The sequence below is a fragment of the Bombina bombina genome, chromosome 3, assembly GCF_027579735.1.
Source record: "Bombina bombina isolate aBomBom1 chromosome 3, aBomBom1.pri, whole genome shotgun sequence".
Taxonomy (NCBI): Eukaryota; Metazoa; Chordata; class Amphibia; order Anura; family Bombinatoridae; genus Bombina; species Bombina bombina.
In genome coordinates this window covers 1,229,562,690-1,229,587,744 of record NC_069501.1, presented here as the reverse complement: position 1 = coordinate 1,229,587,744, position 25,055 = coordinate 1,229,562,690, and the positions used below count along the sequence as shown (strand labels likewise).

The 25,055-nt window shown below is 36.2% G+C and overlaps 1 protein-coding gene across 1 annotated transcript in view; it reads left to right on the top strand.

Moving 5' to 3' along the window:
* Positions 1–2,477: 2,477 nt before the first annotated feature.
* KLHL35 (kelch like family member 35) overlaps positions 2,478–25,055 on the top strand; it is a 91,759-nt gene continuing 69,181 nt past the window's right edge. Inside the window, exons 1-2 of the mRNA XM_053705086.1 lie at positions 2,478–2,607; positions 11,832–12,716. Coding sequence (XP_053561061.1) covers positions 11,833–12,716 — 884 coding nt within the window. The 5' untranslated portion in view covers positions 2,478–2,607; position 11,832. The remainder of the gene's footprint in view (positions 2,608–11,831; positions 12,717–25,055) is intronic.

Sequence of the window (25,055 nt, the reverse complement as noted above, 5' to 3'; positions counted from 1 at the left end):
AAGGCCAAACACTTGAGTAGAGCTGCCTGAATTGTTACAGTTTATATAGACTGTTTTAATTTATTTAATTTGGACTGCCATTATCTACCCTATCATAAAATAATATTATTAGATTATTGTAGGCGCCTCTATTTACACCAACGGTTGTTGCTAAGACACAAATTTTAGTAGGTACAACTTTATTATGAAAAAAATTAAATGTGAGTTGAGTACTAGCATACTATGAGCTTACAATGACATTGAGACACCACCACAATAAAAGATAAAAAGAATGAATAGAACATTGTCACAAATGCATTTATTAATTAAATATAGTGTTTTGATACTTAGTATATATGAAGTATCATTATGTACGATTCCACTTTAAAAAATATCTAGGGGTGGTTACTTGTGAGGGGAAGTGCTCCAAAGAGAGTGAAGGACACAATTTATGCTTATTTTAAATTCAGCATTCAGCTATGATGAAGGCTACTGTCGAAACGCGTCAGCCTGCATGATTCAGAGGGTGTATATATGATATATGGCTACTCTTCCATATGTGCCTTTGTAATTTCAAAGTGTGCTAATAAAATGTATACTTTTAGAAAAGCTGATAGTGCTCCACCTCTTCTGCTCTATTCTCCTCACAAAAGCTTTCCAAGAAGAGTTGCTGCAAAAGGGGGTTAGGGCAACTCCAAATTAATGCCCATGGTTTTGGAATGGGATTTCCAACAAGCTCATATAGGAGTGATGGTCAGGTGTCCACATACTTTTGGCTACATAGGGTATGCATAGGAAACTGGAGGCAAATGCAAGATATGGTGTGCCATTAGTGCTTTCCCTGCAAGGTTAAGCATTCCAAATAGTTTCATTACTTTCAATGGGACACAGCTGGTCACATGCTACAATGGGGCCTATTTATCATGTGGAGCTTGATGCCCCGTGTTTCCGGCGAGCCTTCATGCTCGCCAGAAACACCAAGTTATGAAGCAGCAGTCTAAAGACCGCTGCTCCATAACCTGTACGCCTGCTCTGAGGCCACGGACAGCAATCAACCCGATCAGATACGATCAGGTTGATTGACACCCCCTGCTAGCGGCTGATTGGCCGCAAATCTGCAGGGGGCGGCATTGCACCAGCAGTTCACCAGAACTAACAGCATTATAAATCTAATAAAATAATCGCACAACACAGACTTTACTTTAGTGCTCTCCATTGTTAGGATCTTAGATAATATCGGGTCTGCAGCTATTCTATGCATTCCAGTATGGACAGATTTATAGGCAGGAAGATCTTGTTCCTTTGAAAGCTGCTCGATAGCTCAGGTCTGGTTACACTGATTAATTTCAGCTTGCTTGTGTTGCATATCTTTGCTGCAACACAAGCGGACAGCTCCACCTACTGGCTATTTTAATTAATGCACTGCTTCTCAATGCTTTTCAATAGCAGTCACATGACTGGGGAAAAAAGGTTGTTATTCTGAAACAGTGCAAATTGAACCGTTGTAAACCGAGGGCCACCTGTATATATATATATATATATATATATATATATATATATATATATATATATTGGAGCCCTTTGCAATCAAGACACTGAAAACATGTAAAATAATATTTTTGCAATATTCTTATTTACTTAAGTGTTTAACTGTGTATTTACTGTAAATATTTCACATTCCAATGTTCTTCACATAGGGGAATATGTTCTAAGTATTTATAAATAGATAATCCTATATATATCTGTATATATCTATACCTATATACTGTATATAATTAGAACATATTCATATTTCATGTCGGGTTAAGCACAATTGAATAAACACAGTCGGGTTATCACGCAAGTATGGGTGTTCGTTTTTTTTTGTTGTTGCATTTTTCGCTCTCCATTGAAGTATTTGGGGGATTACGTTAACACGGTCATGCGTTTTTACTTTTAACTCATAATAGCTCTCTACTAGTAACCTAGCCCAATATGGGATATATCGTTCAAAATTCTATTTTTTTTATTCTTTTTTTTGGCTCCTTTAAGTTATTTTTATATGACATTTCTGGTTATTCTTATTGATAAATGCACATTTCACTTCATAGTTAAAAAATTGTATTTTTAAATATTATTTATTTTTATTATTAACAATAATTAGAGACTATATATATATATATATATATATATATAAAAAATTGTATTTGTATTCTAATTGTACAAAATGAACCTTTTGAAGAACTTTATTTTAGTACAATTCATATATGAGATTATGATGATTATTTCTTGGATCCGTCCCTGCTTTTGAATTAATAATACATGTGTATAAGTCTCAATTATACACAGAATATTGAATTTGGAGAGATGTTTTGGGTTCTTTACCTTCTTACACTGGTTCAATAAACTCCTCCCCATAACATGCAGCAAATGATAAACCACACTACAAGGAAACAAAAGCTGATTTTAGCCTTCCCTTAGCCTCAAGCAGGAACCTTTTGTCTGTCATTTCTGTAGAAGTGTGACTGCCCCCTCCCCTTATCTCCCATAAAAGGAATATTCAGTACAAATAGATGCTGGTTAAGTGACACACAGCATCCTACAGCTGGACTCTGCATGAACAAGATCGGGGCTGTCCCTTCATTCAAGGTACACGTGAATATGACAGTTTCTTTTGTCCTAATATTATTTCTTTTTCAGTTAACAATTAAATTTACAACAGAGACAAGAAACCTGGCATTGCTAGTGATGTTTGTATTTCTGAATGGTGACATTTGTGTGATCTATTGCATTTTGCATCTGCACAATTGATTCAGTCACAATATGTGTACATATGTTAAGGTTTTTTGTAAAAAAAAACAAATATTGTTAAATTGCCCACAAATTATGCAGAGCTTGGCACTTGAGCTGTACACATTTGAATTGCTTTTAATGTTATTGCAGAAATAGCAGATAAAGAAGCAAATTGACAAATTGATATTATCCTGGGATACAGACACATGATGTATTCTGAAAAAATATATACCTAGAAATATCTGCTTGATTTGAAGATAAATATAGGTGCATGTAAGATTGGTAGCCCCATGAAACATTAGATATATATTAGTGATAAGCATTGCTGTGATCCTTTGTTCTGTAATGCACAGTATTTAGAACTAAATTATATTTTAATGAAATAATAATAAGACACCATGCACATATTAGATTAATGACAGATAGAAATACAGTTACTTGACAAAAATATAGAAAGATTTTTTTATATAGCTATAGAGACGTGATGATAGATACCTAGTTAGATAGCTATAAACAGCGATAAATAGATAGACAGACAGATAGATAGAGGATAGACAGACACGCATACCGACAGACAGATGGATAGAAAATTGACATGGGAATTTATAAGTATGAAATTGTATAGACTGGAGTAAAGTACTTTCTATCTTACATTTAGATTTCCGTATTTTTTTTAAATGAAACAGACAGTGTGCTGACTCTTTTTATTAATTTAACTCAATTTGAGAACATTATTCCCATGACTTCATAATCTTGATTAAGGACATTTGCACATATTTTCTTGGAATAAATTATTCTTTTCGGCTAACTTTTTTATGATTAATTACGAGGACAAAGTGCTGATATTCTATGTACTGTATTTTACTTCATGTGATTTGTACATTTTGTTAAACAAATTATTGTGAGTATGTCCTACTCTACTCTATAGCTATATATCATCCTTCACTGATTTGCTAAAATACAATATATTATTTAGCGCTCCCACTCAAGCCTCAAGTAAGCTTTTTGTTCGCGTTGGGAAGTGCACGTATTACGTTAAAAGTTTTTGTACAAACACTAACCTGATTGGCGCAAAACGCTGAACTTCAAATATTGCAACCGCGTTAATGTATTCCCCCATAGTCTTCAATAAAGCGCAAAAAGTGGCAAAAAAAAACACCTTACACCCATACTCGCTCGCAAACCCAATCGCATTTAACCAAGTGCGATAACCCCACATTAAATATGAATATTTCACATTCCAATGTTCTTCACATAGAATAATATGTTCTATTCCTTCATAAATATTATATATATATATATATATGATTATATGTATGTATAGATATAAAAAGAAATATATAGGAATATCTATTAACAAATACTTACAACATCTTGCCCTATGTCAAGAACATTGGGATATGAAATATTTACAGTACAGGCACAGTAAAACACTTTATTAAATATAAATATTGCGAAAATATAAGTTTTCTTGTTTTCAGATATTTGTCTATATATGTATAAATATGTATTTGTGTTTATATGTGTATTCATGTCTGTAAATACATATACAAACATAGAAATACATAAATGCATATGTACACACACATCTATTTATATATATATAGAAGCAGTAGTGTGTATGCACTCTCACCATCAGTGCTGACTGCCAGGGTGCTGTGATGGAGTAGATAAACTGAAGTAAGAATAAGCACTCACTGGTCTTCTGGCATCTGTGACAAAAGGTATTTATTCAAATTGAACTGACGGAAGAGGAAGGGACGCTGTTTGTCCCGAAACGTCACAATTTGAATAAATACCTTTTGTCACAGATGCCAAAAGACCAGTGAGTGCTTATTCTTACTTCAGTCTATTTTTATATATATATATATAGCCACGTTGATTGGAGTAGCCGTGTTAGTCCAGAGATTTAGATATCAAAATAACAAGAGTATTGCATTGAGCAATGATACTTTTTTTATTGGACTAACTATACATTTATTAGTTGACAAGCTTTCGGAAGAGTTCCTTCCTTTATCAAGTCTGGAGCAATAAATACTCCAGTATTGCTCCAGACTTGATAAAGGAAGGAACTCTTCCGAAAGCTTGTCAACTTAAAAATGTATAGTTAGTCCAATAAAAAAGTATCATTGCTCAATGCAATACTCTTGTTATTTTGATATATATACACACACACACATAATTAGACATGTATATGTATGCATTGCTATGTTAAAGCCCTATTCACTTCAGTCCTTTTTTTCTAACACCTGAGACCTCATATCTTTGAGACCTTATAACTCTTTTTATGCAATTTTTTAAAAAAAATATTTTGTACCAGACAGTTATTAGGAGTGTAACTGTAATTTTAAATGGATTTTTTTTATGTGTTTTGTGCAACTTTTTTGTCAAGCATAACACTTTACCAGAGCTCTGAAGTTGTGCTAACCTGGTGCACGTTAAATTCAATTGTGCTCAAGCGAATGCGTTTAATTAACTTGTAATATGGGCGCTACTTGTGATGCATTTAAAAAGCCACAATAAACCCATTATCGTTCGTGCACAACAGTTGTCGTAATCTATCCCATTGTGGAAAAGCTAAAATCAAAGACCTCACCCCAAGAACTAATACTTATAAACTGTGTTTTCTGTGAATCTAGTGCAATTAGAGTATTTCCCAGTTCCAGTCAAGAGACATGAAATTCTAACTTTCACAATTGATATTATTTAGAATGTATAATCTATCCCTAATCGCCCCCCTCTTACACTTATACCCCTAACTCCTGATTCATTGTAACAACCCCCCAAACGGTGACCTCTCTACCACATTTAAGCCTCTAACCACCAGGTGCCCCAGCCATACTAATCTCTCTAACACTATACCCTAACCGTTGTTTAGGGACGTAAGCTCATTGGGGATTCAGGGTCTAGGGGGTTAAGCATAATGGAGGGTAATATTTAGGGGAGGTAAGATATAGTTGGGGGTCTGTAAGTTGGGTTAAAGGGGGGTCACGGTTTTGGGTTTAGTTATGGTTGGGGTCTCACAGTTAGGGGGCTATATGCACAGAAAGTTGTGGTTAGGGCAGTTAGTTGCAGTGGAGGGTCCTGCAGTCCGGAGGTTAACTGCCATGGTCAGTTGCAATTAGTGCCACAGGAGGAAATGGGTAGTTAGCAGTTAAGTGTGTGTAGGGTATTACGATAAATTAGATAGTTTTGGTGCGGTTCTGGTATTTAGGGGTTTATGCAAGGTGGTCTGTTTTGGTTATGGGGGCTAGTGCCATAGGTAGGGAACAGGCAGTTGAGTTAGGGGTTAAGTGTGTGTGGGGTGTTGCGCTACATGAGGTAGTTTTGGTGCGGTTCTGGTATTTATGGGTTTATGTGAGGTGGTCTGTCATGTTTAGGGGGTCTAGTGCCACAGGTTGGGAACGGGAAAGTTAGGGGTTAATTTGGTATAGGTTGTGTGTAAAAATTATAACACATTTTAAAAATAGAAGTAAATTAAAAATGTTTTATTGTATGCTTTGTCTAAAACATGCATTATCTGCTTGTCCTAAGGGTTAGATTACAAGTAGCAAGTTAAATTTAGTGCAGGTCGCGATAAGTAACATTGCGACCACGCTAACTTGTGTGTGTATTACAAGTTAAAAGTAAACCTGATTGCTCAAGTGCAAATTCAGTTTAGTTAGTGCGACTGAAAACCTTGCGTAAAGGCTAAGGGTTAGAAAAAAAAAAGTGCACTAAGCACAACATGAATACATTAAAATGAATGGTTACACTCATATATACACTATCTAATGAAAATTATTCATATAAATATTCATTTAAAATGTTTATAAAAAGGTATATGGTATGTAACAAGGTGTTTGACTGAAAAAGGCTATATTGTGTGTGTGTGTGTATATATATATATATAATGTTTTAGGGCCCTCAGCTCCTCCTGTATATATTTGTCAAATGTTGTCTTATCTGTTTCAAGTTTTGTGCAATTGTTTTATTTTAACAAATTGTACCCTTGGACAGCGCTGCGAAATATGTTGGCACTATATAAATAAAGTATAAAAATAATAATAATAGCCACGTGAACACTCCTAAATGCAAAGAAAAGGAAAATGTTCATATGTAATGAAGGGTGCAGGCTTGTAGGGCTGTCCCCTAGCTCTAAAAAATATAAATGAAAAAGTAGAACAAGCACACTCCCAATAAAGTGAAGAGATTTATTAGCCAAACAGGTCCTTGAAACGTTGCTATACAGTATGTTTGGCTAATAAACTTGTTCTACTTTTTCATTTATATTTTTGGATATATATATATATATATATATATATATATATATATATATATATATATATATATATATATACATGTCTAAATATCTGTATGGGTGTATATACTGTACATATACGGTATATGTGTGTGTGTGTAAATATATTTGTATATACATGTGAATTTATGTATTTATATACATACATGTAAACATATGCATATTTACAGACACACACACACACATATATATATATATATATATACATATATATATATATATATATATAAATATGTATATACATACACACTTTGGAGCCCTTTCCAGTTAAATACCTGAAAACTTGAAAAATCAATTTTAATGTTTTATGATGTGTTTTACTATATATTTACATTCTAATGTTCTTCACATAGTAGAATATGTTCTTTGTATTTAAAAAATAATATATATGGGAAGAACATTGGAATGTAAAATATTTACAGTAAATACATATAATACAGTAAATACATATAATAAAATAGATTTTTAAGGTATATAACTAGAAAGGGCTCCAAAGTGTATGTATGTATATATATATATATATATATATATATATATATAGTTATGTATATACATATGCATGTATGTGTATATATGTATGTATATACATATATAAATACATAAATTCACATGTATGTACACATATATTTACACACATATTACTTTTAGGTTTAGTGCTATAGGTCTAACACTGTGTCGTGTTAGCGCATGAGCAATAAGTGTTAGGTTTATTTTCAAAAGCGCACTGCATTGAAGTCTACGGGGAGAAGATTTTAACGATATCCAAAGTCCAGCTGTTGGCGCACGTCGGTTTTGCTTGTGCGGAAACAGTTTACTTTGTGCCAAAGAACTACCCCATAAAATTTGCTCCATCTCTAAATTATTGTGCCTTAGGCACAAGCTTAGTTGGCCTTGGTCAAAATATGCCCCTTAGCCTAGATTCAATGCAAGTTGGCTCAGTGGTACTAACGGTGAAGTACAATAGAGGGATTCAGGACGGTCAGGGAAATTTGGGGTGAGGGAGGTGCAGTTGGTGATTAGGCTTAAAATATGTTGTGGTTCACTCATTGTAGTGAAACATTTATTTTAGTGTTTTGAGTCCAAGCCAGTTAAGATTCACAATGGGTAAGAGGTCTATGAGTAATGTGAGCTGCTGAATGCCATAACCAACAACCCACTATAACCATCACACCAGTGTCTTACCAGCTATGTAAGAAACAGAAGCTGTTACTTCAGAGCTGCTACACAGTGGTGGTTGTAACCTACTATTGATAACAGCTATGTCGCAACATGGTTGTACAAATGTCACTATCAACAGACGGTCACACAGGATGTAGCACTTGTGCAAAATAATGTGTTTTTTTACTTGGTGCCTCTTATTTACACATTTCCTTTAAATGCACTTTATATTGCAAACATCCCCTGCTTTAATTTATTACAGGATGCATTTTTGTGCATTAGTGACCCTAAATAACTATGTGCATAACCCTCCACAAAAGGGTTAAACAGGTAATGTGTCACTCGGAAGCTGCATGGCTTGGCAGGGTCTTGTGAATATCACTTCCTGAGCAGAACTTTACCTGTGTGTTTAACCACTTTCTGGGATTGATTATAGTCCCTTAGACAAATGTATCTAATTATGTTTCTATATCATTCACCATTACAGACTAAAGGGGATTTTTACAGATAGATCATTTGATAAGCTTTTCTACAGGATTGGAATACACCACATAGTTATCTATTGTCATTAATGCAAGAATTATATATCTATAGTAAATTAAAGGGATATGAAACCCAAAAATGTTCTTTTGTGTTTCAGACAGAGCATACAACTTTAAAAGTTTCCAATTTACTTATACTATTAAATTACCTTAATTTTTATGATACTCTTTGTTGAAGAGATACCTAGGTAGGCATCTGGAGCACTACATGAAATAGTCCTGCCATCTAGTGATCTGGCAAATGGATAACTTACTTGCCCACCTGCTGCTATATAGTGCTACAGAAATGGGCACCTAAGCATACGTCTTTGCTTTTCAACAAAAGATACTAAGAGAATGAAGAACAATTGATAATAGAAGGAAATTAGAAAGTTATTTAAAATCACATGTTCTATCTGAATCATGAAAGCAAATCTGGGTTTCATATCTATTTAAGTCACTAATGCAAAATCCTTGGGACTGAATTTGAGCATGTCATTTATTTTGCATTACAAATGTCCCTTTAAAGGGACACTGTACCCAAAAATTTTCTTTCGTGATTCAGATTGAGCATGAAATGTTAAGCAACTTTCTAATTTACTCCTATTATCAAATTTTCTTTATTCTCTTGGTATCCTTATTTGAAATGCAAGAATGTAAGTTTAGATGCCGGCCCATTTTTGGTAAACAACCTGGGTTGTCCTTGCTGATTGGTGGATAAATTCATCCACCAATAAAAAAGTGCTGTCCAGAGTACTGAAACAAAAAAAAGCTTGGATGCCGTCTTTTTCAAATAATGAGAGCAAGAGAACGAAGAAAAATTGATTATAGGAGTAAATTAGAAAGTTGCTTAAAATTACAAAAGAAAAAATTTGGATTCAGTGTCCCTTTAATTATTTGCCAATTCCTGTTTCTTATATCTGTTATGAATTACTATTGGATAAATGTCATTAGCGTTAATATATTGTGATCTCCTATTTAGTTTATGTGTAGGGAAGCAATTCATGCATAGAAACTACACACAAGCTCAAGGAAAACAAACCAAAACAATATATATTTAATTGGCAAAGATCATGTCTCATGCCTTGAGGCGCTTATTGAAAAGAAGGTCAAATAAATGGAAATCAGTACAGAAAATGAACCTAAATCTGCGGAGAACAATACAGTGCCAGCTTGGGAAGCCCCAATTATCATTTAAAGTAACATTTGGCTACGTAATCTGTCAAAAGCAGAGTAATCACATGGGAATTTGTGTAAATCAGCTGGAGCTTGTATTGGTCCTGAGGCTGAACAATTACAGTATTAGATATTTGTATTATTTGTTTTAGTGCAGTCATATTTTAGTTACTATGTATATGTAATAAATACTTCTGTATTTTATGATTGTTTAATAAATTCACATTAAAATATTAGTTTGGAGAATTTTATGACGTTACAAAAATTAAATACAACATGCTTTAAACATAAAAGACCAGATTACAAGGGGAGCGCTAAATATCGCTTTTGCAAGAGCAATATTAGCGCTCCACTGAGTAATACCAGCACACGCTAATGTGCGCTAGTATTACAAGCTGACAGTAATGCGAATGCGAAAGTGATAGAAAACTAACACTTGATTTTGGGGGCATTTGGGCACATTCATAAAATTAACCAGAGATCTGATTTCTGGATAATTTTATAGGCGCTAATTGCTACCGTGAGCTCACGGTAGCAATAACCAGCCACTTGTAATGGCTGGTTATTTATCGCTTTCCCGCTAACGACCAAATTTGCCGATTTGCGGGCACGCGATAAATTAGCGCTCCACTTGTAATCTGGCCCAAAATAGTTTTAACACTCTTTTTTTTTCCATCAAACACCTAGAGGTTTGCCGGAGTCTTTTGTTATTGATGTCTTTTTTTTTATTGCCTGTTTTATATTTATTGATATAGAAAAGAAAAAAACATTTTCAACATGGAGGGGCTCATTCATTTATACAAACTAAAGTAGTTGTAGAAACGGTGCTTTTACACTTATATTTTCATTATTTAAACAAATATAATACAAAATACATATACATACTATTCTCAGGCTAATCTTTGCTTTGAAAATATATTCATATATTATTATATTTAGGATTGAGTATCTCTTTTAACGTTACTTTCATATCAATGATAGATAAAGTTTGAGTACAGTGTCACTTTAAATGGATATGAAACACTAAATAAATGCTTAAAGGGATAGCAAACTCAAATTTTTTCTTTCATGATAGAGCATGCAATTTTAAGCAACTTTTTAGTTTACTCTTATTATCAATGTTTCTTCCTTCTCTTGCTATCTGTATTTGAAAGAGCAGGAGTGTAAGTGTACGAGCCGGCCCATCTTTGGTTCAACATCTGGGTAGCACTTGCTGATTGGTGGCTAAATGTAGTAAATGTAATAACTGCTAAATGTAGCGACCAATCAGCAAGCGCTACCCAGGGGCTGAACCAAAGATGGGCTGGGTCGTAAGCTTAAATTCCTGCTTTTTCAAATAAAGATACCAAAAGAACAAAGAAAAATGTATAATAGATGTAAATTAAGAAGTTGCCTAAAATTGCCTGCTCTATCTGAATCACAAAAGAAAAAAAATGTGGGTTCAGTGTCCCTTTAATAGAATGATTTATATGCAGATGCCTTTTTAAAAATTATATTATCTCTTAATATATTGAACACTGACATATTGTAACCTAACGTTCCATTTCTCCGGGGCAAATTAAGGACAGTTATAAATAAGTCACCAGAGTGGGCAACCAATGACTGTGTGAAATATAAATCTGGAGTCTGCACAAAGCCCGTAATCTTCAGAGTTAAATTACATGAAAAGTAGACAAAATAAATAATGAAAGTATACAGCATTTTTTTTACAACTTTTTACAATATCATAGTGTATGATGTCCCTTCAAGTATTAATTGTGCATATTACTTTCACTCTCAGTTTAAGCAGCTTTAACATAATCTTTATCTTCAAAAATATTTTAACGTGCCCAATTTCTGCTTCGCTGTATGCATGACAGAATATTATTCACTGTAATTATAGATTTATATGCAATAGTTGACTAATCATTTGCTGTTTATTATAGGATGCCTCTGATAGCAGAATTGATGTATGATTCAAATGGTCTTGAAAATTCCATCCAAGAACCAAGAGAAGAAAAATTCCAGTTGAAGCTCTGCAGTGGATCATGCCAAGCAACACAAATCCTACAAAGCTTAAATGTTTATAGAAAAAGTGGTATATTTACAGATGTGGTTCTTCTTATAGATGGTCAAGAATTTCCATGCCACAAAGCCACACTTTCTGCCAACAGCTCTTACTTCAGAGCTATGTTCAGTGGTAACCTCAGAGAAACCAACCTAAAAACGGTGAAAATACAGAATATCTCCTCTCCGACCATGAGTCTTCTTCTAGATCACATGTATGGGGAGAGTATCATTATACACCAAGACAATGTTGAACAAATTCTTGAAGCTTCTGATCTTCTCCAGATTTGTAGACTACGAGCGGCGTGTGTGGATTTTCTTGAAAGCCAGTTGCAACCTTGCAACTGTGTGGGCATTATGAAGTTTGCAGACTCATATTCAATTCCATCCCTGTTTGAAAAAAGTAACAAAATAATACTTGAAGGTTTTGAAGAGGTTTCTTGCCATGAGGAGTTCTTGGACCTTAGTAAAGATGAACTCGTTAAGTGTTTGTCAAGTCAAAATTTAGTGGTAAGGAAAGAAGAAGTTGTGTTTGAAGCAGTGATGAGATGGGTGAAGAAAAATATCAGTATTAGAAAAAAATGCTTGAAAGAGATTCTGGAGCATGTGAGATTGCCTTTACTGGATCCCGTCTATTTCCTGGAGAAGGTAGAAAAGGACAAGGTTATCCAAGAGTGCCCTGAGTGTTTCTCTTTATTGTATGAAGCTCGGATGTTTTACATTGTTGGAAATGAAGGCAATTCATTCAGAGTGAGACCAAGAAGGTAATAATCTTATATGATGTAACTTCGAATGACAATTAAAGTGGCATTAAATTATGTGGCCTTTTCAAATCTTTCTAATCCTGTTTGTTGGTGGTTTATTAGCTCCTGTTTTTTGAGTTTTGAAGTTTTGAGTGATAATACCATTTCCATTTTAGGAAAAGTTTTGATGAGGTGACGTTTTCACCTCTTAGCCAATAGCCGTGCAGTAAATCCGGATCCCATGGGCGCCAATGAAAGTGCCCTTTATTTGTTTCAGTAGTAAATCCTAGCGTTTGTAAAATGCTAGGATTCACTTTCACTTTAAGCAATCACAATCTTAAAATGTTTCTTTTTATTTCATACTTGGAATCTCGTGATTCTAACTTGCAATAAATTTTATCTTTTTAACCCCTTAATGACCACCACACTTTTCCATTTTCTGTCCGTTTGGGACCAAGGCTATTTTTAAATTTTTGCAGTGTTTGTGTTTAGCTGTAATTTTCCTCTTACTCATTTACTGTACCCACACATATTATATACAGTTTTTCTTGCCATTAAATGGACTTTCTAAAAATACCATTATTTTCATCATATCTTATCATTTACTATAAAAAAAATTATAAAATATGAGGAAAAAATGAAAAAAACACACTTTTGACCCCCAAAATCTGTTACATATCTACAACCACCAAAAAACACCCATGCTAAATAGTTTCAAAATTTTATCCTGAGTTTAGAAATACCCAATGTTTACATGTTCTTTGCTTTTTTTGTAAGTTATAGGGCCATAAATACAAGTAGCACTTTGCTATTTCCAAACCATTTTTTTTCAAAATTAGCGCTAGTTACATTAGAACACTAATATCTTTCAGGAATCTCTGAATATCCCTTGACATGTATATATTTTTTTTTAGTAGACAACCCAAAGTATTGATCTAGGCAGATTTGGGTATATTTCATGCCACCATTTTACCGCCAAATGCGATGAAATACAAAAAATCGTTCACTTTTTCACAAATTTTTTCACAAACTTTTGGTTTCTCACTGAAATTATTTACAAACCGCTTGTGCAATTATGGCATAAATGATTGTAAATTCTTCTCTGGGATCCCCTTTGTTCAGAAATAGCAGACATATATGGCTTTGGCATTGTTTTTTGGTAATTAGAAGGCCACTAAATGCCATTGCGCACCACACGTGTATTATGCCCAGCAGTGAAGGGGTTAATTAGGGAGCATGTAGGGAGCATTTTGGGGTAATTTTAGCTTTAGTGTAGTGTAGTAGACAACTCCAACTATTGATCTAGGCCCATTTTGGTATATTTCATGCCACCATTTCACCGCCAAATGCGATCAAATAAAAAAAAACCATTAAATTTTTCACAATTTTAGGTTTCTCACTGAAATCATTTACAAACAGCTTATGCAATTATGGCACAAATGGTTGTAAATGCTTCTCTGGGATCCCGTTTGTTCAGAAATAGCAGACATATATGGCTTTGGCATTGCTTTTTGGTAATTAGAAGGCCGCTAAATGCCGCTGCACACCACACGTGTATTATGCCCAGCAGTGCAGGGGTTAATTAGGGAGCTTGTAGGGTTAATTTGAGCTTTAGTGTAGTGTAGCAGACAACCCAAAGTATTGATCTAGGCCCATTTTGGTATATTTCATGCCACCATTTCATCGCCAAATGCGATCAATTTAAAAAAAACGTTCCCTTTTTCACAAACTTTTTCACAAACTTTAGGTTTCTCACTGAAATTATTTACAAACAGCTTGTGCAATTATGGCACGAATGGTTGTAAATGCTTCTCTGGGATCCCCTTTGTTCAGAAATAGCAGACATATATGGCTTTGGCGATGCTTTTTGGTAATTAGAAGGCCGCTAAATGCTGCTGCATATCACGCGTGTATTATGGCTAGCAGTGAAGGGGTTAATTATGTAGCTTGTAGGGAGCTTGCAGGGTTAATTTTAGCTTTAGTGTAGAGCTCAGCCTCCCACCTGAAACATCAGACCCCCTGATCCCTCTCAAACAGCTCTCTTCCCTCCCCCACCCCACAATTGTCCCCGCCATCTTAAGTACTGGCAGAAACTCTGCCAGTACTAAAATAAAAGGTATATTTGGGCTTTTTTGAGGTTTTTTTTTTTTAGCATATTTACATATGCTGCTGTGTAGGATCCCCCCTTAGCCCCCAACCTCACTGATCCCCCACCAAACAGCTCTCTAACCCTCCCCCTCTGCCTTAATGGGCACCATCTTGGGTACTGGCAGCTGTCTGCCAGTACCCAGTTTAGAAAAAAATGTGCTTTTTTATTTTAAAAAAATCCCTTTTTCTGTAGTGTAGCTCCCCCCCACCCAAGACTAACCCCCCACCCCTCCAAGATCCCTTTGACTGCTGTTTAATTTTTTTATCTTTGCCCTTTTCCCCCACATAGTTACATTCAACTTTTCTGTAGTATAGCGGTTCCCACTCGCCCCATGCACACGCCCGCCCGCCGCCCCCTGTGCACGCGCGCGTGCCCCCGTCAGCTCCGCCCCCGATCCCGCCCCCTCCACCTTACACGGCCCAAAGAGCATTTTCTTGTAAGTGGAATGTGAAATATTTACACTAAAAACACAGTAAAACACATTATTAAATATTAAAATTGATTTAAAATGATTTTTATATGTGTATATATGGGGTTATATTACTATATATTATGTATATATAGTACATCTATTCATATATAGACACACAAATATATATATATATATACACATACATTCATACACTTAAAGTGAATGTAAAGTTTCATCAAGTAGTGCCCCGGGTTTTAAAAATACTATTAAAAACAGGGGCACTTTCCTTGCACCATTTTTGTAGAAATACTTCTTCGTCTTGAAAGCTGCGCCAGCACTTCGCCAGCCCGTCGCAAACGCCTCTTCCTAAGTCAGCAATGATGATTCTGGCATCCTCCAATCATGGCCCCCCCCCCCGGGGGAAGCATTGCGTAAAGCAATGCCGTGATAGGAGGAAGCCCGGAATCGTCATTCACGTACATTCACTTTAAATACACCCATACACATATTTTTATCAGAAACTGGAAATATGAGTGTAATACTTTATTTAATGTATTTTTGTTGTGTTTAACCCTTACACTTTATGTGAGGTCTTCACTCGTACTAAATCGACAAGAGCAAATTTAGTTTGTGCTTGAGTGAACGCGTTTCCTTTCATCTTGTAATACACGTGCAAGTTAGTGCTTGTCGCAAAAATTGCTTATCAGGACCTAGGCTATCAATAGCATGCCAAAAAAATATTATTTGTCACACATGGCCAGTCAATCCATATAAAAAAGGCACACAAACTCCAGTAACCCCATTAACCCATATTGAATTTGAGTGATTGGCATCCATTAACAGCAAATTGGAGATCGTATATCGTGGAAGTTAAAGGGATAGTCTACTCCAGAATTTTTATTGTTTACAAAGATAGATAATCCCGTTATTATCCATTCCCCAATTTTGCATAACCAACACTGTTATTTTAATACACTTTTTACCTCTGTGATTACCTTGTATCTAAACCTCTGTAGACTACCCCCTTATCTCATTTTTTTTGACAGACTTCAATTTTAACCAATCAGCGCTAACTCCACGGAAGTGAGCACAATGTTATCTATATGACACACATGAACTAGCAGTGTCTAACTCTCAAAACAGTCAAAATGCACTGAGATAAGAGGCAGTTTAACGGCTTAGAAATTAGCATATGAGCCTACCTAGGTTTAGCTTTCCTCAAAGAATACCAAGAAAACAAAGCAAATTTGATGATAAAAGTAAATTGGAAAGTTGTTTAAAATTGCATGCCCTATCTGAATCATGAACGTTTAATTTTGACTAGACCGTCCCTTTAACAATCTTGGAATTGTTTAACTGAAAAATTGTGTTCACTTTGTTTTTTTAAAACTTTATTTATACAATAAGAGAGACGCTCTCATGAGCCCATGACAATGAGAAATATGTTACATACATAGTAAAAGTTTATACATCTCATTAAATACAAGACCCTGGTGGGGTTTTAGTCCAATGAGTTGTTCATGACAGTCCTGTATTAATATGGCAAAGAGGCCATAGCTCATTGTCCTTCCTCTGGCTTTTCCTCTTTTTTAAATAACATAACAAATAATAATAATAATAAACAAACATAAACAACATATCTAAACAAACAAACTAAAATAAAATAGAAGACACCAGGAAACCTTGGGGTATACCATACTTACCCGAAGCACCCTCACAGATTTATCCCTTAGGACCATGTAAATTTGAGGTATAATTAATCCTGATGCTGAAATACTTTATGTTGTGTTGTTTGAGAAACACCAGTTCCCCTTAAGATTTTCGTTTAGTATGAATTCACTGTTTTTAATGGGTATAGGACTCTTTCTCTAACATTTTCTAGTAAGAATAGTAAGTAAATTTCCCATTTTTTTAATGAATCTAGATATTCTCTTTTCAATGTTCTCTTTGACATCTGCTTATTCTATAAGCATCTGGGTGTGTATTTTAGTTAGTAATTGTTGAAATGGTGGGGTCTTCCTATCTGTCCAGTTCTGCAATATCAATTGCCTTGCGGTTAATATAGGTATGTTGACTAGGTTATCACGCTTTTGTGTGTTGTTCTCAGGGATTAAAAACAAGATTTGTTGTGCTGAGAGGGATATCTGTTTTCTAGTTGTTTTTGTCAACCAGTACATTATTTTGCTCCAGAACCACTTAAACTTGGGACAATCCCAAAACAAATGGATCCAGTCAGGATTTGCTTGGTTACATTTGACACAAATGTCCTTTGCTTCGGGTATCCATTTGGCCCTAAGGGCCGGGGTAATGTATGCTTGATGAAGAATTTTGGCATGTGTCTCTTGCAGATTTGCAGATACTGTTATGTTCCTAACTTCTACCATTTCATCAATTTTTTTTGAGTGACAAGAGTGTCATGGTGGTTGAGGATGAGGTCATATATATTTGATAACTTATATAAGCCCTGTTTGGCTAACATGCATAATGTATTAATGTTATTGTTTTCCGTGTTGAGAGGACCATCTGTTTTTAGTTTTGTGATATAGTGTTTACATAGGAAATACGCAAACTTGTGTGTGTTCGAGAGTTGGTATGTGGTTTGTAACTCCTGAAAGGAGTGAATTTCAAGGGTTAATGGATTAAAGAGTTTGCCGATTTTAGTATGGTGTTTTTCCTGCCAATTTCTAAACACTTTTGTGGTGTATCCGGGCAGGAAGACTAAGTTACCCTGGATAGGAAGACATACTTTGGCCCAGGCTCTTAAAGGATCTCTAAATAGTACATGTTTTTGAATTTCTGGAGGTAAGGTGTTTCGTTTTGCTTGTGGTAAAAAGTTGGTTGAAGAAGACTTGCTTCTAGAGTAGGAATTGTAAAATGCTAATTCCCAACCAACCAGTCCAACACTATCTTTGTCAATGTCGCCCAGTTGTAACAAATAATTTTCGGAAGGCGCAGCCCACCTCTAGTGAATGGCATGACCAAATTAGACCTGCCTATCCTCTGTTTCTTGCCTTTACAAATAAATTGACCTAAAGCAGATTGTATTGCTTTGGCGTCTCATTGCGTAAAAAGCAGGGGAAGCATCTGTAAAGGATAAAGCAATTTTGGGTAAGGCTATCATTTTAAAAAGGTGGATTCTACTGGTTAAGGACAGGGGAAGTTTATCCCACCCATGCAGCAAATTTTTTATATTTGAAATTGTTTTACCTATATTTAATAAATATAATTTATTTGGATCTATGTGTATTTGTATGCCCAGGTGCTTGAATGAACCCTCTGTTATTTGAAGGCCAGTGTTGTAAAGTTAATTATGTTTTGAATTTTTCAGCCAAGTGCCCTCCGATTTATCTTGTTTAGTTTTGTATCCTGAGAAAGTGCCGAATGTGTCAATGATATCAAGGAGTTTGGGTACGTTTAACTCTGGATTTCTAAGAAATAAGAGGAGGTCGTCTGCCTACAATGATAAATGTTGTCTATGACCTTTGATGTCTATTCCTTCACTGTGTTGCCTAATGTAGCAGGCCAGTGACTATATAGCCAAGTCAAAGAGTAGTGGGGAAAGGGGGCATCCCTGTTGAGTTCCTCTTTGTAAACCGAAAGGTGAAGACAATCCTCCATTTATGATTATCGAAGCTTTAGGGGCTGTGTATAGTTTTTGTATAAAATTGAAAAAAGTGCCAGTTACGCCCAAACGTTCCATGGCTGTGTATAAGTGGTCCCATTCAATCCTGTCAAAGGCTTTTTCTACGTCTAGCGCCAACAGGCATGCATCTTGAGGATTAGACTGTTTATTTGAGTGGGAGTTATACCAATAATAATAAGATATTGCCAGGGTTTTCCTTATGTTTACTACAGAGGCACGTCCTGTGACAACTCCTGTTTGGTCAGGGTGAACCAGTAATGGGAGGAGTAGCGCCAATTTGTCCGCTAATATTTTAGTCAATATCTTATAGTCACTGTTGAGCAGTGAGATTGACCTATAGGAGTAAGTGAGTGTAGGGTTTCTGTCAGGTTTGGGCTGGATGCAGATATTAACTTCTGTGAAGCGTGTGTTGGGCTGGGTATTATTCGTCAGGTATAAAGTATAAAGATGCTAGTATGGGACTCGTCCTTTTTCAAGAGTTTATAGTATTCAGCTGGCAGCCCATCAGGGCCCGCTCCCTTACCTAATTTAAGATGTTTAATTGCTCTGGATATTTCTTGTACACGTATTGGAGCATTTAAGTTTTCCCTTTGGTCGTCTGTCAAGGTAGGGACTTTAATATCCTCCCCAAATTTTTCTTTTTTCTCTATGTTTTGTTGGGAGTATAGGGATTTATAATATCTGACAGATTCTGGCATCCTTTCTTTTGTATGTGATGTAGTACCTGATTGCGTTTGAAGGGAAATTACATACGATCTAGCGTTTTGTATTTTAACTAGGTTGGTTAATAGTTTGCCTGCTTTGTTGCCATGTCTATAAAAGTGACCCTGCCTGTAAATGTTGTATTTGTTGTCTTGTTGGATTAAAAAGGTGTCCCTGGTTTTTTTAAGGTCATAATATGTTTGTCTCACTGTGTGAGAGGGATTGGAGAGATAATTGTTATATGCCTCCGTTAGTTGTGACAAATAATTTCCATCTATTTTTTGGGACAATTTGTTATAATGTGCAGTAAAGGAAGTGATGTGTCCTCTAATGACTGATTTAGAGGCATGCAAAAATAAGTCCAAGTCCTCTGTGTGTTGGTCATTGTCTGTTGTGTATTGTGTCCATGACGTTTTGAGATATTGTCGGAATTCTACATCATTATATAGGTGAGAGGGGAACCTCCGTGTTTTGTTTGTGTGTTTCTGCGTTAGTGGTTGAAGCCTCATATGGATCGGGGCATAATCTGAAATTGTTATTTGTCCTATTGTAGGTGAGTGAATTTGAGGTGTCAAAGTGGTAGAAGTTAAGAAACAAATCCGTGATAGTGTGTTATGCGATTTAGAGACGCATATATAATCCCTGTGTTCACTTTGTTAACGGAAAAAATAATTTGGAATTTTTTTTGGAAAGATTGCAATTGACCCCTATGTTTTCTATGGATAGTATATACCAGCAATTCAGATCTACACTGCAAAATATATCCATAGAAAAGCAATCTTTTAAATACAATTTAATGAAGCTGCTGTGTAGCAAAATGTGCATTGTTTTGCAGACCAGAGTCAACCCCATTAGATAAATCCTGCTACCTTATCTCCTCTGCTGTGGCCAGTTAGTGACAAACACAAATGTGCTGTTTACACTGGTTATCCCCTTAAGGACTGGGAATTTTAGAGAAAATCTTGCCCAAGGTACTAGAGAATTTTTAGCAATTTTGCTATCACTCCATTTAAACAGAAATAGAGCCTTGTTTTTTTATTAGACTACCCATTTAGATATATATCATCCCACTGTTTCGCTGTCAAATGCGATCATATAAAAAAAAATTGTTAACTTTTTCACAAACTTTGGGGTTTTCACTGAAATTATTTACACACTACTACTGCAGGCATAAGAAAAACAGTTATAACAACTTATCTTGGTCCCCTTTGTTCAGAAATAGCAGACATATATGGCTTTGTCTTTGTTTTTCCATGATTAGAAGGCTGCTAATTGTAGCTGCGCACCACACGTCTGAAATCCCCGGCAGTGAAGGGGTTAATTAGTTACCTGGTAATAGTATTATAATGTAGGTATCACCCACCTGACACCTACCCACCAGTCATCTGATCCCTCCAAAACAGCTATCTCCCCACCACCCTACCTACACTCCTCACCACCATCTTAGGTACTGGCAGACAGTCTTCCAGTATGACGTTTTAGTTTTTTTTTAATGAATTCATATTAATCCCTCCTAAAGAAGTCTCTAAACCTCCCTTCCTAATGATCTCTGCCATCTTAGGTAATGGCAGTTGTCTGCCAGTACCCAATTTATACATGTTTATTTATGCATTTATTTTTGTATTAATTTATTAACAAAATGACTTTTCTGTAGTGTAGCAGCCCCCCTCACCCTCCCCACCTACCCTGTCCAAGTGATCTTACTGTAGGGCCCCCTCTCACCTCTCAAAATCCCTTTTCTGTAGTGCAGTGGATCCCTCCCTCCTGGTAATATATTGTCTGAGTGTAGTGATCCCTTCTGGTGATGGGCCGCCCACCTGCCTCCCTACTTGCCTCCCACGGCACCACTGCAAGCTGATGCAGACAGGGACACAGACTGTCTTCCTTTATTTGGTAAAGGAACAACGATCAATTCATCCTTACCATATAAAGGCCTTCTGCCTCTGGCTGCAGTCTCGGCTGTCAAAGCGGATCGCAGCCTGATGCAGAAAGTTGGACGTAGGTACTACGTCAATAGGGTTAGCTAGGCAAAGTACCCTGTGATACAGTACCTACGTCAATAGGGTTAGCTAGGCAAAGTACCCTGTGATACAGTACCTACGTCAATTAAGCGTGAGGGGTTAAGCACTTACTGTTTAGAATGCTGCAGAGTTAAAAGGACATTAAACACTTTGAGATGGTAATATAAAATTATAAATTGTATATAATAAAACAACTCTGCAATATACTTTCATTATTAATTTTGTCCTCTTTGCCTGTAATTCCATTCTGAAATTGTGAGCTTTTCAGTTGCTGTTAGAAATGGAAGTGCAGAACACTGTTAAATCCAGCACAACCATTGGCTGCACTCTCTAGTGACCTATTTATAACTGACCCTAATTGGCCACAGCAGAGAAGGTAACACAAGTTACAAAATGGCAGCTCCCAGTGTTTTATAGACACTAAAACTTTACACTTATTTTGTCACTTTTTAAACAACTAATGAAACTTTAAAAAATACATCTACATGTTAGTCATGGACTAATCTTTTCTTTGAATGCATCATTCTATCTAGCATGTATTTATTGTTTAATGTCCCTTTAAGGTTCTGTATGCGCTGCAGCTTTTTTGCGGGGAAGGTTAGAAAAAAAAATCCCTAAAAATTACAGGAAAAAAAAAAATCGTTTTTTTTTGGCATGACCCAATACCACATTTATTCTCCATATACCGCTGAACCTCCTCCAGTACATCAATCACAGACTAAGCACATCACTTAGCGAGATGTCATATTCTTTCAGTTAAAATGGTCCATATTGGAATTAAAAAGGAAGATTGATTTGTGAATGGGGAGGGCAGGGGAGTTGTCACTAATATATCTTGGGAAATTGTAGACAGACAGATGGAAAATTTTGCTCTATAGTACAGTTACATACTGTATTGTAGTCACGTTATTTTCAAAGCACCAGTATATTTTGTAGCTTTCAACAAAAGGGTACAATGAATAATAGGACTATGGATATACATCACAGATCACACATAATATGAGATGAAAGCTTAAAATGTATAGGCACAGTTTACAGAATAGATCCTAGTCGCACTGTAACAGTGAGAGAAGCCAGCGGCTGTGCTGTTTTCTTTCTGTCTATGTTATATGGATGATATGGGGATAAGCTGTTATATTTCTTTATTAAAAATGATGATATAAAAAAAATAGAGACAGAAGAGTTAAAATTAAACCATGATTCATATAGAGTATGCAATTTTAAACAACTTTCTAATGTACTTCTATAATCAAATTTTCTTTGTTCTCTTAGTATCCTTTGTTAAAGGGTAGGCTCAAGAGCAGCAATGCACAAATGGGAGCAAGCTAGGAACATCTGGGGCGCGATCCGATATACGGCGCAGGTTTCGGTGCAAGCGTGGAAACCTGCGCCGCCCGTAGTTTCAGCTCGCACAGCGAGCTATCTCATATATGGCGCCGGCAGTTGCTAAAGTGCTGTAAGTCTGACAAACTAGCGATGTCCAGAAATCTGCGTAAGTACAAATTTCTGGAGTCGCCAGTGACTTACGGCACTTTAGAAACTGCCACCGCCTAAAAAAACTGACTAAAATACTAAATCTCCCGTTACTAACACACCTCCCAAACATAGCCCGACACGTATACCCCTCTATCCGCAATCCCCCCTCTCACTCCTAACAATAAATGTATTAACCCCTAAACCGCCGCTCCCGGACCCCGCCGCCACCTATATTAACTGTATTACCCCCTGATCTGAGCCCCCTACACCGCCGCCACCTATATTATATATATTAACCCCTAATCTGAGCCCCCCTACCCCGCCGCCACCTATATTAACTGTATTAACCCCTAATCTAATCTCCCTACACCGCCGCCCGCTACATTAAATGTCTAACCCCCTAAACCGCCGATTAGAATAGCCAATAGAATTACAGTAGCTCTTATTCTATTGGCTATTCAAATCAGCCAATATAATTAAAGTAGCTCTCATCCGATTGGCTGATTTGAATTTGAAGGCTCAAATCAGCCAATAGGAATTCAAGGGACGCCATTTTTAATCGGGTACCTTGAATTCCTATTCAGTGTACGGCGGGGATCGTATGAAGAGGATCCTCTATGCTCCATAGCTCCGGTCTTCAGTTCCAGCGTCGCCGATCTTCAGTTCCTGCATCGCCCGTCTTCAGTTCCAGAGAGGACGGTCTTCAGCTCCGCGGTCATCGGTCTTCAACTCCTCCACTCCTCGCCGGCTGGTTCCTGGAAGAAGAAGAGGTCGCCGCCTGGAAGAAGACTTCTCCGCCTGGAACAGGACCTTCTCCGCCGTTCTTCAGGACAGGTAAGGACTACTTGGGGGTTAGACTTAGGTTTATTTAAGGGGGGATCGGGTGGGTTTTAGAGTAGGGCTGTGTGGGTGGTGGGTTGTAATGGGGGGGTTGTTCTTTTTTTTTACAGGTAAAAGAGCTGATTACTTTGGGGCAATGCCCCACAAAAGGCCCTTTTAAGGGCTGGTAATAGAGCTGATTACTTTTGTAATTTAGTTTAGGGTAGAGACATTTTTTTATTTTGGGGGGCTTTGTTATTTTATTAGGGGGCTTAGATTAGGTGTAATTAGCTTAAAATTCTTGTAATCTTTTTTTACTTTTGTAATTTAGTGTTTTTATTTTTGTAATATAGTTTAGTGTATTTAATTATATTTTAGTTTAGATAATTGTAGTTTATTTAATTAATTTATTGATAGTGTAGGTGTATTTGTAACTTAGGTGTATTTGTAATTTAGGATTTATTTTACAGGTAATTTGGTAATTATTTTAACTAGGTAGCTATTAAATAGTTATTAACTATTTAATAGCTATTGTACCTAGTTAAAATAAATACCAAGTTACCTGTAAAATAAATATAAACCCTAAAATAGCTACAATGTAATTATTAATTATATTGTAGCTATCTTAGGGTTTATTTTATAGGTAAGTATTTAGATTTAAATAGTAATAATTTAGTTAATATTATTAATATTATTTAGATTTATTTTAATAATAATTACGTTAGGGGGTGTTAGGGTTAGACTTAGGTTTAGTGGTTAATATATTTAATATAGGTGGCGGCGGTGTAGGGGGATTAGATTAGGGGTTAATAAATTTAATATAGGAGGCGGCGGTGTAGGGGGATCATATTAGGGGGTAATATAGTTAATGTAGGTGGCGGCGGGGAAGGGGCTCACATTAGGGGGGGTTAGACATTTAATGTAGCTGGCGGCAGTGTAGGGGGATCACATTAGGGGGTAATCATTTTAATGTAGCTGGCGGCAGTGTAGGGGGATCACATTAGGGAGTTAGACATTTAATATAGCTGGTGGCAGTGTAGGGGGGTCAGATTAGGGGGTAAGACATTTAATGTAGCTGGCGGCGGGGTCAAGGAGCGGCGGTTTAGGGGATAAGCACTTTTTAAAGATTGCGGTGGGG